Here is a 26,348-nt window from a genome sequence, read left to right as displayed (position 1 = left end):
TTGCATGAATCAAACATATGTCTAGGTCACAATCTCATGATGTTTTAGTTTCACCAGTATTTTCCCATCAAACAGAAGTAAGTTTCAGTATGAGAATGCAATTTGCAATTGCCATTAAAGTTTATTTGTTCTTCAGGTACTGTTTGTTAGTGAACTGATTTCTTCAATGTGAAAATTCTGGTTTTTACAGTCTGTGATTATTGTGTTGTATGTATTTTATTAGATTCATTATGTTTTTGTTCTGGTAAAGTATAATATTAAAAGTCCTGCCACCAGTTAGCTTATGAGATGTTACAGGGTTAGTGCTCAGAATTGAGTAGTTTGCTGTGACTACACTCTATTCCTTTTTTATTTACTCAGTTATAGCAGAGAGTAAGTGAATTATGTAGTTTGCTCCGTTGCTGTTGTCTTTTGGGTACCATTTTATTTATTTTTGGCATTAGGTGTTGTAATTTAATTAGTGAGGTGGTAGGGTTACCACCCTCATGCTGTAATGTCAGCCCCTTTTTCTTTTGCTATATTGCTGTACAGAGGTCCCAGCTACTGCTGGACTCTTATTAGGGCTGCTACTATTGAATAATTTTCTATTGCTTCTGACTCTCTGTTGATGATCATGGTTGTCTCATCGAATTGCATTGTGTGTGAGTGTTGAGTGATGATCCGTGTCCTCACAAGTGAGAAAGTTCCATCTTTTCCTGCTTTTGCTTTGCAGACACCACGGAGGTATCCTAATAAAATGGAGCATCTGAAGGCTGTTGTCTCCACATGGGCTAATGATGAATCCATCCATTTTTACCTTCCTGAAGCAGTTTGCCATAGCCAACATATCATCACCTGCCTTGATTGCAGCAGACACTGCAAAGACTGTACTGTAGCCTCTCTATCTGAGACTCTTACCTATGTTTTGGATGTTCTTTATGTTCTTGCAGTTACTGTTTCAGCAACTCCTGCTGCAAATCCATTCCTTTCAGTGATACAGGCAGTCCCTGGTTATTGGTGGGGGTTCCGTTCCCGATGGTGTGACAATAAGTAAAAATTGGCGATAATAGTGCTGAAATCCCTGTTTATCGGTGCCACTGTTAAATGGGGATCAGACCTGATAAGCGGAGATTGACACATATCTTCACCGAAAATCCAGTTATCGTCATCGCCAGACAAGCTCTGTAAAACTGGATCACCGATAACCAAGGCTGCCGATAACTGGGGACTGCCTGTGCCTGATTTAACTCTATCTTGTGGGCCAGGCAGAGGTTGAAGAGGCCCATGGTTATAAGAGGTTTAAGAAGCAGAGGGGCATATCATCCTCTTTCTCACCTTCTTTATGAGCTTCCCCATTTCCAGACTGGTGGATTTACTAGAATAAGGGCCAGAAGGGAGGCATCTGTAAGATGGCTAAGAAATCTTTGCGTGTACATTGCTGTCTTGCTGATTGATGGTGATATCTAAACTATTAGCAGGAACAGTTGACCTTGGGTGGAGTGAGGGAATAAAGTAATGGTGTAGTGAGTGAATCAAGTCTCAAGGTGCTCAGTCTTGAACCTCAGTGCCAGTTCTCTCTTTTCAAATGCTCAGTACATGTTTTTAAGTTATTATAAAGTCTCTGTATCATCAGAGAGCTCCCTCTAACCATTGCTGGAGATTGTGGAAAGTCCAGAATGAAGTTCATTGGTAAAGAATCTTGTAGATGAAGTCTTGTCACCCGAGTGTCATCTCTCCAGTTGCCTTCAGAGGTTTTGAAGAGCTTAGGAGCCTATTGGTGCAGAGCTTTGGGTGTTGGAGGGAGGTTATCTGCTGTGGTTACTGGTTGTTGTTCCTTGACCCCTTCTTTTGTTACATCAAGTTTTCTTTGGTTCTGCAGTTGATGTACAGTATCCTCATTCAGAGTCTTTAAGTATATGTAGACTAATTCTAGATCAGTCCTGTCAATGAATTTCTTCATTTGACTCCCATATGGCAATAAATCCACAGAGGGCATTATCTTGTTTCAGCTGAGGTTGTGTACATCCATGTTGCCATTCACCTGTTTTCAAGGAAGTATCTTAGCTTCTTTTGTCTGGGCCCCACGTTCCAGTTCTGGGTCCATTTCTTTCATCTGTATACTACTCAGTTTGTCTTCTGGAGTGTCATCCCAGTTGCCATCCAGTTGCATTGTTGAAGCTGGTGAATTTTTCATAATCTGAACAACTGTTTTGTTAAGGCTTCCTCAGCAGAAGAGCTGGATAGGCAACTGTAATTTCTTTTGGACGTGTTAGTCCGTGGGTGTGCAAGTCAGCTTGGAGAAAAGAGATTATCACTGCCCATGTAGGTGGTTTATTTGGATATGCTTATTGACACTCACAGGCTTTTGTCTGTTCATCAGTAGACAAGATTCCTTGACTCCTGAAGAAAATCAGCGAGTTCCTTCTCCATGCTTGTCCATTTGTTGGTGGCAGTATTGTCAAATTCTTGCGAAGTGTATTCCTCTGGTACCTTAGGACTCCTACTTCCTGATGATCTAAAATCCCTAGACCATGTAATGAGAGCACATCTGCTTTAGTCTTGAGTGCAGGGAGTTTGGTCTAGGTTAATAGAGCCCCAAACCCATAAACATACTCAAAGAGCTTGAGGCAGTCTTCCTAGCCCTCCAAGCATTTGTGTGACTTTCTTGTTAGGTCATACATGGAAGTCATGACTAACAACACTGCCATTGCTTACTTGGAGAATAAAGGAGGGTCATGATCAGAATCTGTTGGCAGTAAAAATCTTTTTGTTGACAGAAAGGCGTGACTGTCATGCCATGGTTTGTTCCTAGAGCTGGCAGCGTCTTGGTGGGTGTTGTTAGTAGGACCTACCAGATTCTCTTGTCAGAGTGGTCCCATCATATAGATATCTGTGGTGGCCGATTGGGGGAACCTCCATGCTCTGTCTGTGTGCCACATCATTGAATGCCAGACTTACACAGTACTGCTCTGCAGCTGGGCCCAGCAGCGGGCCCCAGCAGCGGGCAGTAGGTACCATGCTTCAACCTTGGGATAATCTTGATACCTTTTGGGTATTCCCCATTGGGACTGCTGATGTAGGGCATGTGAAGTTACAGAAATTGATGCAGTCTTAGGTGACCATCATAGCTTCTTTCTAGCAACAGTAGTTGTCAAAAAAAAGTAGTAGTTCCCAGACTTCTTGGAACTTGTCATGGACTATCCCAGATCTTTCCTGCTGGAAGGTGTGTTCTAAGCAGCTTAGCTTCCACTGTTTTCACAGTCATTCAGAATTGATACACCTTCATGTGTGGCAGTTATCAAGTATCATCTCAGAGAACTTTTGAAGGTCACTGTAGAAGATTTTACCACCCCCTGCAGGCTTTCCACCACCACCACCTTCTTATCCTTTCTTGGCTTTAAGTATAACTAGAAACTCACTGCCACACCTGAAGCACGCGCTTGGCATTCGTTAAAAATACTTTTGACATATTTTTTCATTGTAATATTTACTCTTAAATCCCTTGATATGTATATCAGGAGATATTGTAGAGGGTCATGTACTCTCCATTGGGGAGGAGGTTGATGATTTATCATCATCATTCTCATGAATCACCCTCATTTTATGGTAGACATGTAGGCGTGCATTTACAGGTTACCAGCTGTGTGTTTTCTATATGGTAAGTTTACTCTCTTGGGTTATTCTTCCATTGCAGTTCCATGACATATGGAAGCACCCATTATCTACAGAATTATTGCCACCTTTATTGCCTATCTCCTGTGGCTGGACATACATTTGCATCTGTCTTTATTTTTTCTTCCTGTGCTCATCTGCTTCAACTTCCCTCATAAATTGCCATTTAGGCTCTTTATGATTAATGGGTTCATAACAATATGTTTTTACAATAAAACATGCTGTTATGCAAACCCATAATTTTTGGTGCCCTTCTTCCTTCCCATTTTTCAGCACTTTGAAGATAACACAAAAGATGATATTGCCTCGCATCCTGAAGAAGGTAGTTGGCACATGCGCTATCGAGATCTTTCTACTTATCGATTGATGCATCTGGGTGTGTTACACAGATTAAGGCAATGTAGGATTAATGGGTTTGTATAAAAGCATGTCTTATAGACACATTATTTTTGTTTAAACTTACTTTTATTGATACCAGTAATAGGACTTTATTCATGAGGGACCTTTTTAATGTTAGAAACTCGAAGGAATCTAAGGTATATAGAATGGATATTCTTATTATACCAAGATGACAAACACCAGTAGGCAGTCCTTGGTTATCGGCGATCTGGTTTTACGGTCCTTGCCTAATGACAACGGTAACTGGATTTTCTGCGCTGATATGTGCCGATCTCCAGTTATCGGCGCCGATCCCCACTTATCGGCGCTGATCCCTGGTTATCGGTGCCGATAACCAGGGATCAGCACTGTTATCAGCAATTTTCAGTTATCGTCATGCTGTGGGGAATGGAACCCCCACCGATAAGCGGGGATTACCTGTAAATCAAAGGCGAGGTTATACTTAATCTTCCATTCTTACGGGTTTTGAAAATTAGGACTATGGTTTGACCTGTTTGGATTTTTTTTTTTTTTTGTATCCTGTTACTAGAAAAAATACAATGGTTTTTATTATAGAAATTTGGCAGCAGAGTAAATTTTATTGATGTTGGTTTTCTTATGGTCGCAGTATGTAACTGCATCTGCTTAGATACTTCCCTCCTCCATTTTTTTCACTTTTTTCAGTACTTTCGTATAGTCTGTCTTTACATGGATGCGTCTACTTATGGGTGCTTCACAAAGTATGGCAATTTCTCGGTACAGAAAGAGCATTTTTATATGAAGAGATATGCAAACGTTATTGGGTAAATCTTGTAACCTTAATGTGGTGAACAACCTCTTGATCCCCATTGGTCAGCATAACGGTGCCACATATTATTTACAGTATCCAGATTGTCACGAAAAAGTAGTAGTAAGCAAACACGTTTAGATAATGGTAAAAGCATATTGTATTTCTGTGCTGGTATTTTTTATATTATAAATATTTGCTGTTCGACGTCTCTTCCTTGCCTCTAAGTAGAATAGAATTAATTTTCTATTTAAAGCTATGAAGAATATAGGTCTCTCGTGTGAGAAAAGGTGAGTGGGAAGCAGTTGTTTTCAAACTAAATTCACCCATCAACCATCCAAAGGTGGGAATTTTAAGCTCATAAAAGTCATAGTTGGGATACAGTTTTGCTAGGCCACTTTTCTGTGACCTGTGTCCTGGCGAGTAATGTATTGTCATTTAAGGTTAGGGCCTGGGTAGGACTTTCGAAGCAAGCAACCAGAAGTTGCCCCAGCCTTGACAGACTCTCTGTAGATATCCTCAGAGCAGGGCGTGTAAACCCTCTCCCTCTCTCTGAGCTTGCTTTCTCTCTCTCCCCTTTGTTCAACATGAGGGAGAAAATTGGTATTCTAAAGAAACAAGGACCCTTATGCAACTGATCACTGCATTAACTCAACCAGCAGCAAGTCTGATTTTGACAATTACTCCCAGTTCTCTTTCCCTTCAACTGAAACTCTCATTTTCCTTGTCAAAATTTCCCTCTCTTGAACAGTCACTGACTAAGAAATCCTAGTAAAACATATCCCATTTATGAAATCATCTATTAAATACAATTATTGTTGTCTAGTGAAATCACACAACTTATCCTCCATGGTGTTGTTAAAAGTATTGTTCTTGACATAAGAATCATCCCCTTGTGATTGAGTAATGACGAGTGAGAGTTTCTGTAGTGCAAGATTGTTATCTGGATATGTCTTTTCCAGAATTTTGTATGCCTTGGATCTGAACAAATCCTCTTTCTTAGAGAAGAATCTGCATCATCAGTACCAAGGAGCCTCAATTTGACATTCCTTGCAGTTAAATGCCTTATAAAGCATTTGAGAGGCACATAAATCTGTTGCATTGATTTCTCTGTAGCACTGAGGTATTTGTATTAATTAGGACTAATATTCTGAGCTGCTGTTAGCTCCTGTAAATAATCCATTTCATTTGATTTTACTTTTGTTGAAACTAGTTTTCCAGTAAGTTTGCTGAATTAATTCATGTGGCTATGAAATAAACCTCCATCCTTTGCTAAACTAGTTTTCAGCTGGCGACCTGATCTATCCAGTATCTGTCCTTTAGAGTTTAATTTTAGCCTTAATTAACAGAAGTATGTTGGTCTTAGGTAAAGCAAGGCGATATAAATCCAACTAACTAATTATTAAACTCATTAACCGAATGACCCACGCAACATTGGCGATGTCTTGCCATGATATCTGTAATTAGTTACCCATTAGCTGTTGCTAGCTATCCCACAGAGATATAAAGAACTTGGAAGATTAAATACAAATTAATTGAAAGCTGAAAGTCAGATCATATTAATTTCATGCAATCTCCTAAGCAAAGAAGGATACAGGCCTAGGTAAGTAATATTAATACCATTGTTATATGAATAAGATAGAGTAGGTAGGAAAGTGTGCAGTAAATGAGTAGAATTTACGAATAGGAAAAGTTAAAAATACCGATTAGAGTTGGAAGTTCAGAGTTATAGAGTCACATTTGTTAGTTTGCTATTTTTGAACTAGTTAGCTTAGTACATGACCAAGGAGAGGAGAGTGAGTGCCCAGCACTTCTCTCACGGGGTAGGATGGACAATTTCATAAGCCCCTAGGATATAACAAAGCAACTATGGAAATCCTAAAAGAGAGAGACCCCTGAATCAGCGTCACGAAAATCATATTAAATTTCGCTTGCTTTTCCAGTAATAACATAGATAACCATATCAGTGTTTAATTTCATTAATGTAAATCAGGCTAGTAAGAACGTCACATGTCCATTCCTTTGTATCGTGAAGGGGCCCCGAAGTAAGCATGGCCGCCAAGTGTATTAATTAATTATGACGCACAAGAAAGAAAAAAAAGAAAATCATAACAGATTCATTTCCCGTCTTTATAACTTGCTTTCTCACAATAGCCTCAGTCATTTTATAAAAGGAATTTGAGCGATTTTATTCTTTTGTATTGTAATGATATAGTGAAGCGAGGCGGGAGATTGTGTATTCCTCCGCCAACTGGCGTACCCGCAGCCCGCTCCCATAGCCATCAGCTATGTGCTGTCATGTGACCTGTCCGCCATTTTGGGGGTTGCCTGCGAGTACAATAGCCGCCATCTTAAATCTTGGTGCTGGTATAAACAAGACGTGTGTTGTTGTTCACCTGTGTGACATCACAAGCAGACGTCTCATGCATTCAAAGAATCTTCCATTCATATGCACCGACTTTCAAACTACTTAGTATAGTTATTGTACTTACAAATCTTTATTAAAATAAAAAAATACTTCAATTAAAGGGAAAACTAGGTCGACATTTTAGATAAACGCTTCAAAGAAAGTTAGCCAATTAGTCAGGAATTAAAGAAAAAAAAGCTAGGAAGTATAAATGAAGTTCTTATAAAAATATACATCTTAGCAGGGAATTAAATAAAAAGAAACAAAGGATAGTTTAACAATACGTATAAGTACAAGAATTAATGAATATTACCAAGAATTAATAAGAGCATGGTGTAATGGGGCACGCTTATATTGGCAGATAACCCATTACCTAACATAGCCAAATTAATCAAGAGTATTCAAGATAAGAAAACCTGCTAGTATTCATTCAAATTTTCCTTCTTTTCTCTCATTTCTCACGCAGTGCAAACTTTGTCTATGCACTTGTGTGTTAGTACTTGCTTCATTTTCTTTTTTATTTTCTCTTTCCTTCACTTTTATCAAGCGCTTTAGGTAGCTGAGAGCGTACGTGCACCGTCTTCATAGAAAGAATGAGCTGACATAGAAAAAAAAGAAAAAGAAAGCACCTCTGTCCCACAAATAGTTGAGGATAAGTTAAGAATTAACCACAGTTATTGACAATTGTCCACCATGAGTGGTGTCTATTTATCCAGACTTGAGCATAAAAGCCTTCCTCCCTCCTCATGAAAGGAAGTAGCACCGCTAGTACTAGGAACTAGTCACCCATGAGTGCCAGAGCAACCAAAAAAAAAAATTTATTTTCCACAGTGCCACTAACCTGAGGCACTGTCATAACCAACTGAAGCAATTACCTATCTGTTTCCTCTTACCTTTCCTTTTTCTCCTACTTATTAATTGCGCTTTGCTTGGGCAGAGTGCCTTTCCCCTCAGTACAATTAGTTGTACTCCAAGAGTGTTGATTCCTCGGAATGGTGCCACCAAAGCACAGAAAGTCCTGTTTGACTAAGCATACACCTGTATATCGAGGCACAGAGTGCTATAAATGTGACCTTTGCAGGCACATTCAGCCACAGTGCTACCTTATTGAGAAAGTGCCACACCACTGAAATGTCACCGAAATCTGAGGGACACTTCCCCAATTCATAAGTCATTCCAGTCATCCAAGGTAGACGAGCTTACCCATGGTAACCTACCAGAACCATGACGACAGAACATTACAGAACCCTCATGGATTTGGGAAAGGAGGCAGGTCTCATGGGACAGGATCTCACCAAGTGGGGTTAAAGAATGGCTGGATGACTTGGCTAAGCAAAAGAGGGAAGAAAGAGAGGAACAGAGGAAGGAAAGAGCAGAACAGAGGAAGTCCCAAGAGGCACAGAGGAAGTATGATGAACAACAAAGGCAGCTGGAAGATGCAAGAGAAGAGAAAAAAAGATGGCATGAATTAGCCCTCAAAGAAAAGGAGCTTGATCTGGAGAAGGCAAATAAGGAATGCTGAAGCTCTGGCTGCCCAACAAGCCTCCAACACCACACCTGCTGCACCAAATGCTCCCATATCAAGCATTAATTTCGTAGTCCCCAAGTGGACTGAGGAAGAGTCAGAAGCATGGTTGGAGGAAATAGAGAATCTTTTTAAAAACTACAACACCCAGGCAGCCCTCTGCTCACTGGAGAAGAATCAAAGAGACGACATGGAAGAAGTTCATAGGGTCATAACAAAAGCTTACGAAATAACCCTGGAGAAATGGAGACAGTGGTTTCGAGGTCTTGCCAAGGAAGTCGGCTGGTCATGGACTGAATGGGCCTGTCACAAGACCCAGTCTGGTACACGCTGGGTTGACTCCCTGTTGTGCACCACATTCAAGGATCTGTTCAATTGGACCATGCTGGAGGATCTTTTCCAGTGTGTGCCTGGACCCCTTGCTGTGTATCTCAGTGACAAGCAGCCCACAACACTTATGGAAGCCTGCCGTTGGCCGATTCCTGGGAACATACAACCAGTCCCACAGCACATCTCAAGGCACATAGTGCCACCCGGGTACCTCTCAGGCTCGACTTGCCTGAAGAACAGACCACCCAGCAAGCCCACGTGTACCCACTGTAAGAAGGTGGGGCACACTGAATCCGAGTGCCGCTACAAGTTGGGCACCACCAAGCAGCCAGAACTCCTCTCGATCTACCTCCACTCAGTCTTCACTAACAGTCACCGTAGGTAACCGAGCCCCCACAAAGGGCCCTTGTCGATCCTGTGGTGCTGCTGGCCAGTGTAGTGCTGGACACCCGGCCTGCCCAAATCATGTCCCATCCACCAAGTTTGTCAACTTAATAAGCTCCACGTTCTCCACGGCCTGGCCGCAGAAGATACCTCACCCTGAGGAGCTGGACACCTAGTCCATCTCAGTGGCACCCCTGGATGGTTCTATCCTGCCAGTGGCCCTATCGGTTACAGTGGACACTGCAGCAGACGTTAGCCTGATTGACAGGCCCCAAGTGCCAGCCAGTGCCACTGTTGACAAGAAAACTTAATGAGAGATGAAATGGGTAGAGGGCCACACCAAATCCATCCCCACAGTCAAGCTCCAGGTCACGACACCTTGGGGCACACTTCCTCACTGCCTTGGCATAGTGAGTGGAATCAGGCATGGAGTGGAATTCCTGTTGGGTCGGGACCTCCTCTGGGGAAGCCCTCTCCCAGCGCCACTCCGTAGCTCTGCTACCTCCACAATGGAGGCACCGACTGTAGGATCACTAGCCACGAGCACAGCCACTTTGACTGGCGTACTACCAAAACAAGAAGAATTACTTTCTGCCCACTGAAGTGGTTGACAGAAGGGGCACACTCCTTGCGATTCCAGGCCTAGTCCTCCCTCTTCACGAAAAGACAGCCACCAACCAAGTCCTCCCTCTGCACGAAAGGACACTAAAGGGAAGCAGTCCCACTATCGAGCGTGCAAGGTGACAGGCTACTCCACTAATTGGGAGGGCTGCCCAAATGAGCAACGCACAGCGGATGCCCCAAATCAAGCATCTCCAAGAGGCTCTGACCTCCACCTGGGACAGCACTCTCTGTCTCAGCCCATCTCAAGCCATCCGTGAGGTATTGCACCTCCGGACCTTTTGTCAGGTATGCCTGACCATCAATCTCTGCCAGTGCCACTTGCGAGCTCTCAGCAGTGCCACGCACCGTCCGTCTCGAACATTGAGCCACTACTAGAATTGGACCCTGTGCCTGGCCCTGCCATGGTGCCAGATCCAAATCATTAGACAGATCCTCTAAGGGAGATCCAGGAACCTTCACCAAACTGATCTTCACAACTTGTGAGCCTCCGGCACCTGACACTCCTTCCTCAACCCATCCGTTTCCAGAGGATGAACCTCTGGTGGATTTGACTGCTACACCTTCTCTGGGAGATCAGGAACTGGCCTCCCTGGACACAGAGGTTGAGACCACACTTGCTCCAGTTGTTGCAGCAGCCAGAGTAAGGAGCTCCCCAGTAGGCTCTGGGGTTACCCCTGACTTTGCTCCCTATATCCCTTCTGGCCTTTCCCCCTAGGACTGTCATAGATAGGCCTTGGAGGAACCCGAAGAAGTAGGGGCTGAAGAGAGCCAAGTAGTTGCAAGAGCCACAAGCTCCCCCTGGCACTTGTGCCTCTTTGGCAAAGTGCCTTTCTACCTCAGAGTGGTCCTGATTCCTGCCCAGAGGAAGTAGCCGGCATGATCTCTGCCTTAGTAACACCAGATTAACAACGTAGACCAGATTTAGTAAGTAGTAGTAGTAACCCTGATCTCTGCCTTAGTAACACCAGATTAACAACCTAGACTGGATTTAGTAAGTAGTATTAGTAACCTTGTGATTTAAGTCTTGTAATGAGTAGCAGTAACTAAGTATAACTTGGTAATCCAGTAATTGTAACTATTGTGAATAGAGCCATTGAACTCATGACACACAGGGCATAGTACCTCAGTTGACGAAATCATTTTCCATAAAAAACCAAGGAGTAATGAGCCCCTCTCCCATTCAAGTATAAAAACTCATTTTAAAGAACTTCAGCTAACTCCTTTGTTAACTGTGATTGTACATTCTAGTGTAAGAAATTGTGTACTTGTAAGAATATTGTAATTTAGCTAGTTCATTGTTATTTAAGTTGGTGCTGTGGTAGCGTTCTATGTTATGGCATAAAAGATACAATTGAATCTACCATTTGTGTAGGAATAAATTTCACTGTCATCAGAGATAGCACATAAATATCTGTAGACACTTTTGAGTAGTGTTATGAGTCTGCAGTAACTAAGTTATTAATGCTCATATCCCATTTTAGAGTCAGATGGATCCTTAGCTAGCCACATTGCAAGAACGAAATCTGTTCAGGGAAAAGAGCAAAGTAATTGAGGCAAACAGCTTGCTTAGTACAGGCCTTCATGCCCGAATGGGAGTGAATGCCTTCTTAAGGGGGGAAGCTATTATAAATATTTGCATTCAACCTCTCTTCCTTACCTCTTAGTAGAAAAGAATTAATTTTCTATTTAAAGCTAGGAAGAGTATTGATTTCTTGTGTGAGAAAAGGCGAGTGGGAAGCAGTTGTTTTCGAACTAAATTCGCCAACCATCCAAGGGTGGGAATTTTAAGCCATAGAGGGGATACAGTTTTGCTAGGCCAGACCTTAGTTATACTGTTCTTGGGGAGGAGGAGTGAGGCATGCAGCCAGAAGCTACCCCAGCCTTGACAGACTCTCTGTAGATGTCCTCAGAGCAGGCCGTGTAAGCCCTGTCTCTCTCTGAGCTCGCTTGTATCTCTCCCCCTTTGTTCAACACGAGGGAGAAAATTGGTATTCCAAAAGAACCAAGTCATCTTATGCAACTGATCACTGCATTAGCTCAGCCAGTGGGAAGAGTGATTTTGACAATTACTCCCAGTTCTCTTTCTCTTCAACTGAAACTCATTTTCCTTGTTCAAAATTTTCCTCTCTTAAACCGTCACTAAGAAATCTAGTACAACATATCCCTTTTATGAAATCAGCTGTTAAGTAGAATTATTGTTGTCTAGTGAAGTCACATAACTTATCCTCCATGGTGTTAAAAGCATTATTCTTGACATAAGAATCATCTCCTTGTGATTAAGTTATGACGAGTGAGAGTTTCTGTAGTGCAAGATACGTCTTTTCCAGAAGTTTGTACACCTTGGATCTGAACAAATCCTCTTTCTTGGAGAAGGATATACATCATCAGTACCAAGAAGCTTCAGTTCGATGTTCCTTGCAGTTAAATGCCTTATAAAGCATTTGAGAGGCACATAAATCTGTTGCATTCATTTCTATATAGCATTGAGGTATTTGTCTTAATTAGGACTAATATTCTGAGCTGCTGTTAGCTCCTGTAACTAGTTTTCCAGTAAGTTTGCTGAATTAATTCATGTGGTTATGAAATAAACCTCCATTCTATGCTAAACTAGTTTTCAGCTGGCGACCTGATCTATTCAGTATCTGTCCTTTAGAGTTTAATTTTAGCCTTAATTGACAGTATTATGTGGGGTCTTTGGTAAAACAAGGTGATATAAATCCAACTAACTAATTATTAAACTCATTAGCCAAATGATATACTCAACAATATACTTTATACATAAAAAAAAGCTTTTACAGTGCCTTTAGACCCTCCCCCGCGTAGGGTGTAGTTCCTGCCGTCTGCACCTCACACTGTGCACTGTAGGCATTACTTTAGGTCCTTTTCAGCATCCTTTCAGTCCTAGCTGCAGCCCCTTTCATTCCTTTTGCTTTAGCTCCATTTATATTCTTTTCCTTCTGATCTTCCACCCCCTCCTAACAATTGTTTCATAGTGCAACTATGAGATTTTCTGCCTGTTGCACCTTTTAAACCATTTTACTTTTCAGTTTCTGTTTGAGCACTGAATGACCTTATAGGTCCCAGCGCTTGGCCTTTGGCCTAAATTTTATATTCTATTCCATTCCTTTCCTTTCCTTTCCTTTCCTTTCCTTTCACCAGATATATTTTATTCATTTATTTCCATTGCATTAGTTTCTTCTTATATCAATAATTTTTTTATATTTACTACGTAACTTCCATTCCTTTCCTTTATTTTCACCAGATGTATTACATTCGATTATTAATTATTTCCATCGCATTAGTTTCTGTTTTCTACCAATAATTTTTTTTTTTATATTTAATAAATTTTTTATATTTATATGTCATCCTTTTCTCATGTGTCTACTCCATTACTCTCTTTTTATCTCTTATTAAAGCATTGTAGAAGGACAGATTAGGGAAAATGGTGTGAAGGGAGGGTTAGGAAGATGTTATTTTTTGGGTATGACTCACAAGATGTCAAGAGGCATAGAGATGACCCTGCACAGAAAGCTGGGAGGATGATTCGTGTATGTTTACTCATTACTGTATATACATACCAGTCGCCTCTTAATTTGACCATGGTCTGTATGTATATACATACTTAAGGTATGAGAAAGATATATGCACTGCATATATATGTATTAAACAGTTAATAGGTTACACTGTAGGCTGTGCATGACATTTTCAAAATTGAATTTGCTTTTTTCGCTCATATGAATATTTGAACAAATCATATGTAAAATACATAATTTTATTTTATTTATTTCAGAATATTATCTTTAAACCTTTATCTAATGTAATCGTGTATATAAAAATAATGAACATGAAATCGTTTCCATCAAAGAGATAATAAGTTGAAGTTCATAGCTCAGCCTAGTTATGTTTGTAGATTCTCTGAGAAAGTGATTTAGCAGGAGTTGGAGCCTTAAGTATCAATCAGCAATGAAGTTGTTAATGTATCAAAATGTTTCTGTTGTGTTAATGTATCAAAATACAGTTATTTGTTAATATATGCAATTTTAATGTTTTGTTTTGTTTTTCATTTGTGAACATTTTGCTCTGGTGATTATTATTAGTTTGCCCTGACTAGTGACATAACTGACTAGTGATATAACATTCCTAATTATCATGGGACTGGCCAAAAGGGTTTGTTCCTAGTTGATATATTATCTCACATTTGATAAATTACAATAATTTAATAATCTGACAAACTTGTGTATTTGCTCTTATTTGATAGATTAGAATCCCTGAATGAATTATTAATTGGACAAACTTTAAATGTTGGAGGCTTACAGATTTTAGTTATATAATTACAGATTTTAGTTATATAATTTGTTTCTAAGACTTGGTACTCAGTTTTGGCAGAAAAATTGTACATCCGTATGGGGTGGGTGTTGTGGGTTATATCTTAGATACTTTTTGGAGGTATGTTCTTCAAATTAATAACCTTCTAACTTGTTTTGCAAGAATGTATGCTCATTATGAATAATAATAATAATAATAATAATAATAATAATAATAATAATAATAATAAAAAAATAATACAAAAAAAATAATAATAATAATATATGAAGGGAGTAGACCCTCTTTTAAACAGGTCTTGTTAAAAAGGATGGCTATATTATGCAAATTTATCTTATATAGTGTCTTTTCTATCTTTCTTATGATTTGCTTTTCAGGCTCAGCGATGTTAGTCAGCAACTGGCCGATATTCATGTTGATAGTGTGCGGAATGCGGGAAGTCTTTATTAAAATATCCAATCAGAAATCGTTCGTCGTCTAGATTCAGGTTCTATTTCAGGTTCTATTTCAGGTACCGTCGACATGTTTCGACCAGCTCGTTGGTCATCCTCTGGACGTGGTTGCAGAAGGTCTGAAGAAACGAGGTGCTTGGGTTGGTATTTATAGGGGGGTCTTGATCGCTGCTGAATTACGATTGGCTGCCCAGGGCAGGTAATCCCGGGCGGAGCCTTCTCTCCCAAGTTGGTGTTCGGGACTCATCTTGCGTGCGAGTGGCGTTGTAGTGCTGGGGATGAATGGGAGAATTTTGATCCTCAGATGTCGAATTTTGATTCGCTCGTCCGCTATGGGGGTCGCTCAGTGCAGTTCTCCTGGCGGCCGTTTGGAAGAGAAAGGTTTCCTGCGTAATGTTGAGGGTTGGTTTCTCCTTCTCAGTGTGCAATGCTTCCAAGAGGCGCAGGCGGCGGTGGTCGGTAGTACGGTCAATTATTTTGATGTTTGTGATTGTCTTTTCTTGCTATTCTCTGGTTATGGACAGTCCTGGCATGGTTAAAGATGGCCCCCCCTTGGGCGTGGCAGGAAAATCCTCTTGGAGAAACACATGGTGGTCATACTGATGTAAGAACCAAGGCATCCTCGGACGGAGCATGAGTACTGGTATACCACGTTGGTTTTCTTCAAGGGGTCCTGCTGAGGGGGGGACTGGATTGTTACGCATAACCAGGCTGCTCGTCTTTTTGCTCTTGTAATAAATAACCAGATGTATATTTTTGTTGGAGTCAACAGGGCTGACATTATTCTCGATGATGTTTTTGAGGGTGCGTTCGTCTTCTTTATATTTATGACGAAATTGTCCTGTATAGAAGAGCTCTATGTGTTCAGAGGCATCGGGGTGAGGTTCCTGATGGTACCATTTATAGATGTTCGCAAACATCCGCCGCCTGCGCCTCTTGGAAGCATTGCACATTGGGAAGGAGAAACCAACCCTCAACATTACGCAGGAAACCTTTCTCCTCCCCACGGCCTCCAGGAGACCTGCACCGAGCACCCCCATAGCGGACGAGTGAATCAAAATTCGGCATCTGAGGATCGAAATTCTCCCATTCATCCCCAGCACTACAACGCCACTCGCACGCAAGATGAGCCCCGAACACCAACTTGGGAGAGAAGGCTCCGCCCGAGATTACCTGCCCCGGGCAGCCAATCGTAATTCAGCACCGATCAAGACCCCCTATAAATACCAACCCGAGTGCCTCATTTCTTCAGACCTTCTGCAACCACGTCCAGAGGATGACCAACGAGCTGGTCAAAACATGTCGACGGTACCTGAAATAGAACCTGAATCCAGACGACGAACGATTTCTGATTGGATATTTTAATAAAGACTTCCTGCATTCCGCACACTATCCTTTTCGAACATGAATATCGGCCGGTTGCTGACTAACATCGCTGAGCCTGAAAAGCGAATCATGAGGAAGATAGAAAAGACACTATATAAGATAAATTTGCATAATACAGCCATCCTTTTTAATAAGACCTGTTTAAAAGAGGGTCTACTCCCTTCAAATAATAATAATAATAATAATAATAATAATAATAATAATAATTCAGAACAGATAGGGTGATACATGCCAATAGACCAGACTTGACGCTGATTGACAAAATCTAGAAGAAAGTATCACTCATTGATGTTGCAATACCATGGGACACCAGAGTAGATGAGAAAGAAAGAGAAAAAATTGATAAGTATCAAGACCTGAAAATTGAAATAAGAAGGATATGGGATATGCCAGTGGAAATTGTACCCATAATCATAGGAACACTAGGCACAATCCAAAGATCCCTGGAAAGGAACCTGGAAAGACTAGTTGCAGAAGTAGCTCCAGGACTCATGCAGAAGAGTGTGCTATTAGAAACAGCACTTATAGTGAGAGGAGTGATGGACTCATAAGGAGGCAGGATGCAACCTGGAACCCCACACTATAAATACCACCCAGTCGAAGAAGATGACTGAGAGAAAAAAATACGTGATAATAGTAATAGTAATAATAATAATAATATAATAATAATACTTATAATAATAATAATAATAATATAATAATAATAATAATAATAATAATAATAATAATAATAATAATAATAATAATAATAATAATAACGAACACTGCGGGCCAGACTTGAGAAAATTGAGAGTGAAAACTCAGTGATTTAGTTAAATTATTTATAACTTTCAACCTAAAAACCTTCAATGATACAAACCTTGTGTCCTTTTGATATGCAGGATACATAAACTTGGTTTCATGAATTTCATTGCAACTATTTTAAGGAAAGATTATACAGGTTTTAGTCTATTACAAACTTTATGTACAAAGACCAACTTGTCTGTATATAAAACTTTATTACCATACAGTGCTATATTCGGTAGGTTAACTACATTGTAAGATGCCTATGTTAACTTTGCAAACAAACTAAACTGACAAACGAGCTCTCAGAACAGAACTCGTTTGAATGTAGAGGATTTCCTTTATTATTAATAATAAAATACTAGTGAAAGGTAGGTACCTTTGAAATTATGCCACTGCCTTAACAGGGAATTAAACTTCTCTCTGGTTTGCAGAAATTTTACTAAAAGAATCACACATGTTCCTTTGGTTTGTATAGTTTAAATATAATTTTATGTTGTAAGCTGGTTTACATACCTTTATTTTGTTACTCATTTCCTAGTAGAATTGTATGTTGGTTATGGCATGAAAACTTTCAGTTTACTGATGAGAAAGGTTATAAACATTTATTATTTTGTTTATAGGTTGACTTCATAATTGATACCATGATTAATTCTTTAATACATTATTTTCAGGCTAGGAGACACGGAGAGTGAGGCGGACACAGGTAGTTGTAGCAACGACAGGGCAGGATTTGTCCAAGAACTGTTAATCTCCACATTAAGTGACTTTGGCCTCAGTGCCACAGCACTCGAAGGAGGAAATCTTCTACCATCATCGAGTGTGAAGGGAAGTGGTGGAGTAGATCCCAAGAAGGACATTTCAAAAGGAGACAGTGACAAACCAGTGGTATCGTCGGATGTTGCAACACAAACCTCAACTAGTACCCAACAGACATCAAACACAACTACCACAACATCAACCACTCAGACCAACATGCAGCACCAATCCATGCCTCAGTCCAAAACATCTAATACTATGAAATCTGTAAAGGGGGCCAAAGGTGTTGTCGTCGGTCGATCTAGTCCAGGAAGCCAACAGCAGCAGCAACAACAACCGCAGCAGCAGTCAAACGGGGGAGGGGTGGTATCTCGGCCACTAACGGGGACGGGAACGGTGGCCGTATCTCCTGTGGGGGGCCCCGGGAGGGGCCGAGCATCAGGGGGAGCAGTCTCCCCAGGTGCAGCCCGCAGGAAACTGGTGCGGGGGGTAGAAGGCCGTGCTACAGAGCCGCCTCCACCCCACTAGTACCGAGGGAGTGTTCTAGTCCAGCACCAGAAGGTTTTCCCCATGCCAACGAACCCTGCCCCTGCCATTCTTGTCCCTGCCAGCCTTGTACCTGCCTATAGCCAACTCCACCAAAGAATGAAGTAAGTTAAAAAGGAAGGAGATAGGCAGGGCCAAAATTAAAGAGGAAAGTGCTTCTTCTTCACCTAAGTCACTCATATAGCCTGGCTTCTAGGGTATTAAGTGTATTGGTTGTTATAATCAGATGTTCATAAAAAAGAAATATGTGGCAATGGATGTGGGAATGTCTCTACCCACATATAATCTATGCTACAGAATCAGCAAAGAATTGAGCAGGTAGGCTAGGCAGACTGGCAAAATGTAAATGCCTAGGGGTCCCCACTGGTGCCAAGAGGAAATAAAGTGTACATAGCGCATGCTATTCAAGCACGCCAGATAGCTGTGTATAAATATGTTCAGGCCTTCATAATAACTGCATAGCTTTACCCTAACCTTTCATAAAAATCACATTGGCATTGCCCTAGGTACTGTTTCCTTCCCCCCACCCCACCCACTCAACCACCCACCCATTCCCATTCAGCCCTCTCCTGAAATTCTTGTCTCCTTTTTCCTTGATAACCAGAATCACTCATCATTAGTTCCTTTATAATTCAAATTAATTATTGTTTGATTTTTTAAATGTGGTTTTGCTGATAAAATAGATTTTAAAGATTTTTGCCCAAATAGTGTTTGAGATATGAGAATATTTACAAATTGTATTTTTTGTTGCAAATGTTATAAAGGTAAGTAATTATTATTGTCATAATTATTATTATTCTTGTTTTAGAGCTTCACTTTGCTTTCTTATCATGATAATGAATCACTTGAACTGCAGCCTAGTGTGAGATGGAACGGGAAGACACTGGGGTATATCATCAGTGTCCTTGTTGTGAAGTGATTTCTGGGAAGCCTTTGTTTGTGTTAAAAGCCTCTCCAGAAATTTTATTGAAGCAAAATGAAATAAGAGCCAGCATGCAGATGAAAGTGACAGACTTCATGTTTTGCAGTTTAGGAGCACTAGTTAGTACTGTGGTTAACACTTTTCAAGTAATTTTTTTCAATACCATGGCTAACACAGTAAAATGTGTCTTAATTTCTCCTTATAATTTGATAAGGATAATGGTGGGTTATGCATTATATTAGTACAGCTCAGTAAATTTGGTGGGTGTATATTCAAGAGTTAAAATAATTGATATTTATTGCTGGAAGAAGCTACAGAATTTCTGTAGAATTTGGTGGTTTTAGTCTCATGCTAGGCTGTACAGTGACATCTTAGCACACCTGACAGAACCTTAAAAGATTGAAGAGGATAGAGAAATGCATTTTTTCTCTTGATTAAATCATAGCAGCAGCATCAGAAGCACTGGGATGAGTTAGAGGCAATATTTACCATTTTGGGAATGTTTCTGGAATCCAAGTTGTATATTAACTCATCTTCTATTTATTATTTTCTGTTAATATATATATATATTTTTTGGTGAAGATCAGCAATTTGGTGAAATTTGGCAAACCTCACAAGCTTAACTTTGCATTTGTGGATTTATGGGGAGACCTGTCTTGTTGGCAAGATGCCTTGTACCATATAGTTGAGGAAGTACAGTATGTGCATCCAGTGATGAAATCAGAGCTTGTCATATTCAGTGTTTTATATGTTGCGTACTGTTTAATTATGATGCCAAGAAAGTAGAATACATAATATAGATATAAAAATACTGATAAATGTATACTTACAAACATAACGCTCAAGTGCAGATAACTTTTAAGTCGAGCTTTAAGCTTAAGTACCCTTTTGTACTTGTGCAATGTACAGGAGGATCCAGTTCAGTTTTCAGATTGATTTCAGTTTGAAAAATGAGGAACATAACAGTTTCTGAAACATTTATGTAGGTTTTGTGTAAAAAAAAATAGTTGTAAATTTAACCTGATACAAGAAGACCCAAAGGCATTTGGAGCATTAAATCATTCCCAGAAATAAAAAAAAACTTGAGTTTTTTATCATTTGTGTAGATACAACTCTAATGTGACACTGGTTTCCTCTAGCAAAACAGTTTGTGTTGGGTTAAAGTAAGAAATACTTGTAAGGGGGCTGTATGTTGACAAACCAACTTCTTTTGAGTTACCACCCAAGAAAAACTGCAACAAATGCTAGTTGGAGTCCTAGGGAGGAATTGTAACTCAGGGTTTGGCTATTTGCCATAACATCTTAAAAACAGCCCATGACCTGATGATGTTATGGGTTTCAACAGGACTTGCCACATGAGACATCTTTTCAATCCTACTGAGCCAGCTAGGTGTACAAGGCTGAATGTGCCTTGACACAAATCATTTAACTGACTTACCTGTAGGCCTTGATGTGAAAACAGAATGGGATCTACAACCTGTAAGCCTTAATGTGAAAACGGAATGGGATCTACACAGTCGTTCATTAATTTCTGTAGTAGCCACTGTATTTTTTTCACCAAACCCTATTTGGCAATGAGTGAACTTTTTCTTCAGTGTGAAAAGGAATCATCTTTTGTATTTGTAATGTAGATTTCCTTATTCCCATTATCTTGGAATTTTATTTTGTAAATCAAATTCTGAACCTCTGGGTTATGCCAAGCGCTCACTGATATTCTTGGTATACTCAAGGTACCTAGTTAGTTTCCACTTTGTAAGCCCATGCTATGGTTTCAACTAATCATTTCTCTTATAGATCTGCTTTATGTTGGGGGTATTGTTCCCTCCAGTATGTCATCATCATGGTCAACTGTTGTGAATGTTTATTTTCTGATCACATTTGCCTGTGGGCAAAAAAGTAAGCGTTCTACCCATGTAAGGTACTGGCTTACACTGAGACACTTCTCAGAACTCCTCACTCTTTGAGTAGATGAAGGCTGAAATGCTTCATTAAATGTTAAAGTTATTTGCTAGACCTTTAAGACCTGACATTGAATTACTGTTCACACAGCTTTACCAGCCTTCAGTTTTATTTTATGCAAAGGCCACTGGCCACATATCCACCTATAGCTCAGGCCTAAAGAAAATGTAGGAAAGTAAATGAAGAAGAAATAAACATAAAATAAAATGGTCAAAGTTCTAAAATGGTATTGCACAGCTTCCTCCAAATCATCGTCCCTTTTAGATACTTCTGATTTAATTTCACTGTTATTTATTAGTTTTTGATCTTTACTCTTCACTTACAAGTAACTATGCAAGTTTTAAAATAAGTAGAATTACAACAATAAATATACATTATAAATAAAAGAAGTCACTATAAACAAAACAGTAGTTAATGAAGTGTTTAAAAGAACATTGCATCTAATTCAGACAACAAATTTATTGTATCAGTACATCTGATAGAAATTGTCTTAAATTTTGGTCTCATATTACACAAATCCCATATCTGATGTGATGTCCTAATTATATTTTCTTCCTCAAGGCAGAGAAATTTCCAGTATCTGATAACGTTACCTGCAAACAGTGCTTTATTTCTGCAGCTTGCTGATTTATTGACGCCTTGAGAGTGGAAGTTGACTTGAGTAATGCCTCCATACCAGCTGAGGTACTCAACTGCTAGATACAGAATTTTAATCCTACTGTTTCTTGCTAGCAGACCAGTTTCTGCATTGTGAATGTTTTTTGAGCTTTAGTGAATTCTGTATGGTGTTTTCTTATTTCTCAGACCTCTTCTAATGTTTTCTACTTCAATGAGTCAATTTATGAGATGATTTCTGTATGAGGTTGTGACTGAGATGATTTTTCACAAATTTGAGAGTATCAATTCTGTTATTGTACTCATGAAATTTTTTCAACACTTTCTGTTTCTTTTTGTAAGCCTGTAGAGGCATTTCCACCTCTTGCTTACTTTAAGCTGGAACTGATGAAGAAACTATGGAGGATTGACCAGTAGTTAGGTGAATATTTTGAAGTTATATATCTGTAGCTGGCAAGTCTAATGTATTTAAATGAGGCAGACTTACTAGTGTTAAAGAGTTTTGCATTTCTCCTTGACCAGCTGTAAGTTTTAATATCTGTGATGCTTATCCCACTGCAGTTCTACGCTTTTATGGTGACTGCATTTTCATCCATCCCATTACTTGTGGCTGGATGCTTTGAAGCAACTTTTGATGTTAAATGGCTGAAGGTTGGAAGCATTAAATAAACACTAGCATCATTTGTAAGTAAGCTGAAGTCAGGATATTATTAGGATAGAGCATGATGTTGCAGATCAGCCTTTTGCAATATCTAGATTACAGCCAGTGTGACATATATATATATATATATATATATATATATATATATATATATATATATATATATTTATATATATATATATATATATATTTATATATAATATATACATATAGTATAATATATATATATATATATATATATATATATATATATATATATATATATATATATATATATATATATATATATATATATATATGTATGTATATGTATATGTATATATATACACATCACAAGCAGGGGCTTTTGTATCAAAATTTGCCCAGCATTTACAGCTGTAGGTCAGTGATGTCCTGCGGTGAAAGGTATTGTATTTAACCATGATACACTTGAAATTACCTAAACATGATCCACTTGAATTTACCTTATTATCTTATGTTTGGTATTCCCCTTGGAAAGGGGTTCAGGTATTTTATATTAGTTATTAAAAAGGCAAAGCATTTGTTACCAAGTGCTAGGGCTACAGATTATTTACTAGTGCCGTTGTCAGCCCATGTTGCTGATGTAGAAGTTTGTCATTTTACTCCTACAACTAACTTCCTAAAACACAAAGGTTGTGAAACATTGACTTTGAAGGTAATGATTTATGAGGGTTGTTACTTCACCAGTTTGGAAGCTGAGATAAGGTCTTAAAAGAGAGTGCCTTTACTTAAGGAAAGCAGAAATGTGAGGGAGACAGGAAGGATTTCCAAGTTTGGTTTATGTTAAGCCAATGAAACAATGATCTGCGTTGTGGCAAGGAAAGCGTCTTTATTGGAACATCAAGTAGGATTACTGAGACTTATAAATTGAATAATTATTATTGGAATTTGTAGTGCCAGTGCTGTTGAAATGCACTGATTTCCCAGGTACTTAACACTAAAGATTGACAAAAATGTGTTAGGTTTTGTTGGTCAAGTGATCCAACTCTAGTGTGATACATTCTCTCTCTCTCTCTCTCTCTCTCTCTCTCTCTCTCTCTCTCTCTCTCTCTCTCTCTCTCTCTCTCTCTCTCTCTCTCTCTCTCTCTCTCTCTCTCTCTCTCTCTCAAACATATTCTGTAAATACAGTACATTTTTCCCCTGGTAACTCCTTGCTTCTTGTTATTGTCTAGGCTGTGTCTGAAGGCTTTTCTATTGAATGTCTGTCCTCTTTCAATTTTTAAAGTCAATGAATTTTGTAAATACTGAAGCTACAACCTGTTCTGGTGCATTTCCTGGCTCACTGTTAGCTCCCGTTTCATACTGTAACAATGTGCTTATTGTTAAATATTTGCTATATTTCGTCATGTTACACTGCTCTAATATGAAATAGTAGTAATAAAACCCATAATCAAGCAAAAAAGCCTTACTTTGGGGAAGGGATAGTGCCCAATATTTCACAGAAAGTTTGATATAATTAATTATGACTTTGGAACTGAATCCTTTACTGTTTCATCTTGTTTTGGTTATTTATTGCTGAAGGCTGATGTCAATATGAACATTTGATATTACTTTAGTTCCTTGTGCACTGCTGGCTTTAGAGTGACTATTTATTGCCATGCTAAGTTGTAGGAAATTAATTTATTCTTGGCTTACACATAACAGGGTTCTCTTTCAATGTATATTTTACTCTTCGTCCATAAGAATTTATTGATTATTTGTGGTGTATGCAGGATGCAAAACTGGACTTGAAAAGGAAAAGATGTTTTGCAAATGTTGAACGTGTTATTGACTGATTCTGAATACTACTAGTATCTGCTTCCTTGTTTTATATATACAGAAGTATATAAATGAGATTGATATGGTGATGAAATTATTTATTTTGAGTATGCTAAGGGAGTTTACATGCAACAAACATCAAGGAAGGTGAAAGTATTGTTTTTGTCTGTTCTTAATGAATGCCGTTTATTTTAGCATTTTGAAATTTTATACAAAGAATAAATGTTGCAGTAAGCGTGTGATTCAGATGTCATTAAATGTTGTTTTCATAGTTTTGCAGGTTTCCATAACCAAACTGAATATGGGAATTGTTTGAATTATAACATTTTGATGGCTACATAGTAGTAGAGTTGGGTTGAAATATACTATGTAGAAAATATATATAATTATTGTCTGAGTCAGATGGTTTATGAAAGGTAAACAGACCATTTGACTTCAAATTTTGTGAAATATGTAACATTTGGAACCAGTATGAGAGGATATCCCCTATACTACTGTAGGCCTTTCTGAAGAAATTTTGGCATCATTGTGTGTAAAACTTTAAGTAGGCTTACTTATGTATGTAAATACCTTAATTGTAAAAGTAAAATATATGCATATATATCTCTCGTTCTGTTTTTCGCATCTTGTCATTTTTGTTTAGATAACTTGAACTTAGTGCTAATATTCCCCCCCTTTTTTCTTGTTTATTTTAGATTTTTTCTTTCTTTTGGGAATCTGCCTCTGAAGAAGTTAAAATTTATGATGGTGATTCTTACAATTGTGTTACCTAGTCTTTTAATGAAGATAATTCAACCAATGATTAAAAGGATCCATTACACATTTTTGAATTAAATTGTGCTCTTTAATTCCATCCTTTGAACTTGGGAAGTGGGATGTTCAAATTGCATTCACTTGGGAGCAGTTCAGTTAGTATTCAGTTGCAATACATCACCTGAATTGATAAGCAGAGTAAGTTTTTAGCAAAAGGAAAAATCACTAATACCGTATTAGTTGATTTTTGTGCAGGTCGATTGTAGTCTTCTGTCTAGCGTGACGTTATTTTCAAGATTCTGAATTCACTTTTTAAACCAAAAATTAAATTTTGCTTTTGCTTGTTTAGGCAGCAAGATGGAGTTGAACATCAGTTGAACTTAACTAAAACTTAATATTTTTTATATCCTGGAGATCTGGGTAATCCCTGTTTAATTGTGAAGAAAGAACCTTCCTATTTGTTTTTTGAAATTTGTAAAATTTAGTTTGGTCTATATGCTGTGTTTTCAGTGAAGTTTTAAGTTTGTTGAAATACAAATTCATCCATATAATTTATTTGTCAAAGTCACTTCTATGACAGTTTGTATATCTTAGAAATTTTTCTGTTCTTTTAAAGCAATACTGTACAGTGAAACTGCACTCATGGTATTCAAGAATATCGAATTTACAGTAAATATCAAATAATCCATTAATGTATAATCCTGTTCCCCCAGCTCACCATGTAGATATTTCAGTGGCAATGCAGGTTTTGTGTGTCTTGCATGTAATGTACTACAAGTACAGTACTGTAATTGCTGCATTACATTGCTACGTAAGGTGTGCTGGTAACCCTTATTTGTTGAAAAGAAGGAGAAGGACATGCAATAGGATGCAGTTTTTACTAGAGTAGAGTAGTGGTGGTGTCATCACAGGCTGCTGCTACTAAACTATTTCCTTGAAAGGGAGTATAGCCACTCTAATGATGGTTATAGTTAGGTGGTTTGTTTTATTTTTGATGTTTGGTTATTAGAACTGATGCACATTTGCAGGGGGAGAGATAGAGGAATTGGGTGGCAAATTAAATGAGATTTTGCAGTTTGTGCATCATTATTACAGTACTTAGCAGTATACTTAGAGGCAGTAAGAACAGGCAAGTTCTTGGGAGTGCAGTAGCACCTCGCTGCACAAAATTCTTAAATAATGGATTTTCTCTTATAACACTCCCAAACCAAAGAAGCAAATTCCCAAATACAGAATGAGGGTCATTTTAATCTTTTATGAATGTACCTGAATGGCCTTTTGCACAATGGTCAGAAGTTAATGTTTACAGTTGTTGTTATAGAGG

General features: G+C 38.8%; 1 protein-coding gene across 3 annotated transcripts in view; it reads left to right on the top strand.

Moving 5' to 3' along the window:
• Positions 1 to 19,439, top strand: part of Kcmf1 (Potassium channel modulatory factor 1) — a 96,207-nt gene extending 76,768 nt beyond the window's left edge. For all 3 annotated transcript variants that reach the window (XM_067104800.1, XM_067104799.1, XM_067104801.1), the window contains exon 8: positions 17,705 to 19,439. In XM_067104800.1, the coding sequence (XP_066960901.1) occupies positions 17,705 to 18,317 (613 nt within the window). In that variant the 3' untranslated portion in view covers positions 18,318 to 19,439. The remainder of the gene's footprint in view (positions 1 to 17,704) is intronic.
• The last annotated feature ends 6,909 nt before the right edge of the window (positions 19,440 to 26,348 follow it).

This window comes from Macrobrachium rosenbergii, chromosome 6 (genome assembly GCF_040412425.1).
Source record: "Macrobrachium rosenbergii isolate ZJJX-2024 chromosome 6, ASM4041242v1, whole genome shotgun sequence".
Classification (NCBI taxonomy): domain Eukaryota; kingdom Metazoa; phylum Arthropoda; class Malacostraca; order Decapoda; family Palaemonidae; genus Macrobrachium; species Macrobrachium rosenbergii.
The sequence above is the reverse complement of the archived record's forward strand: the minus strand, read 5'-3'. Positions and strand labels throughout refer to the sequence as shown.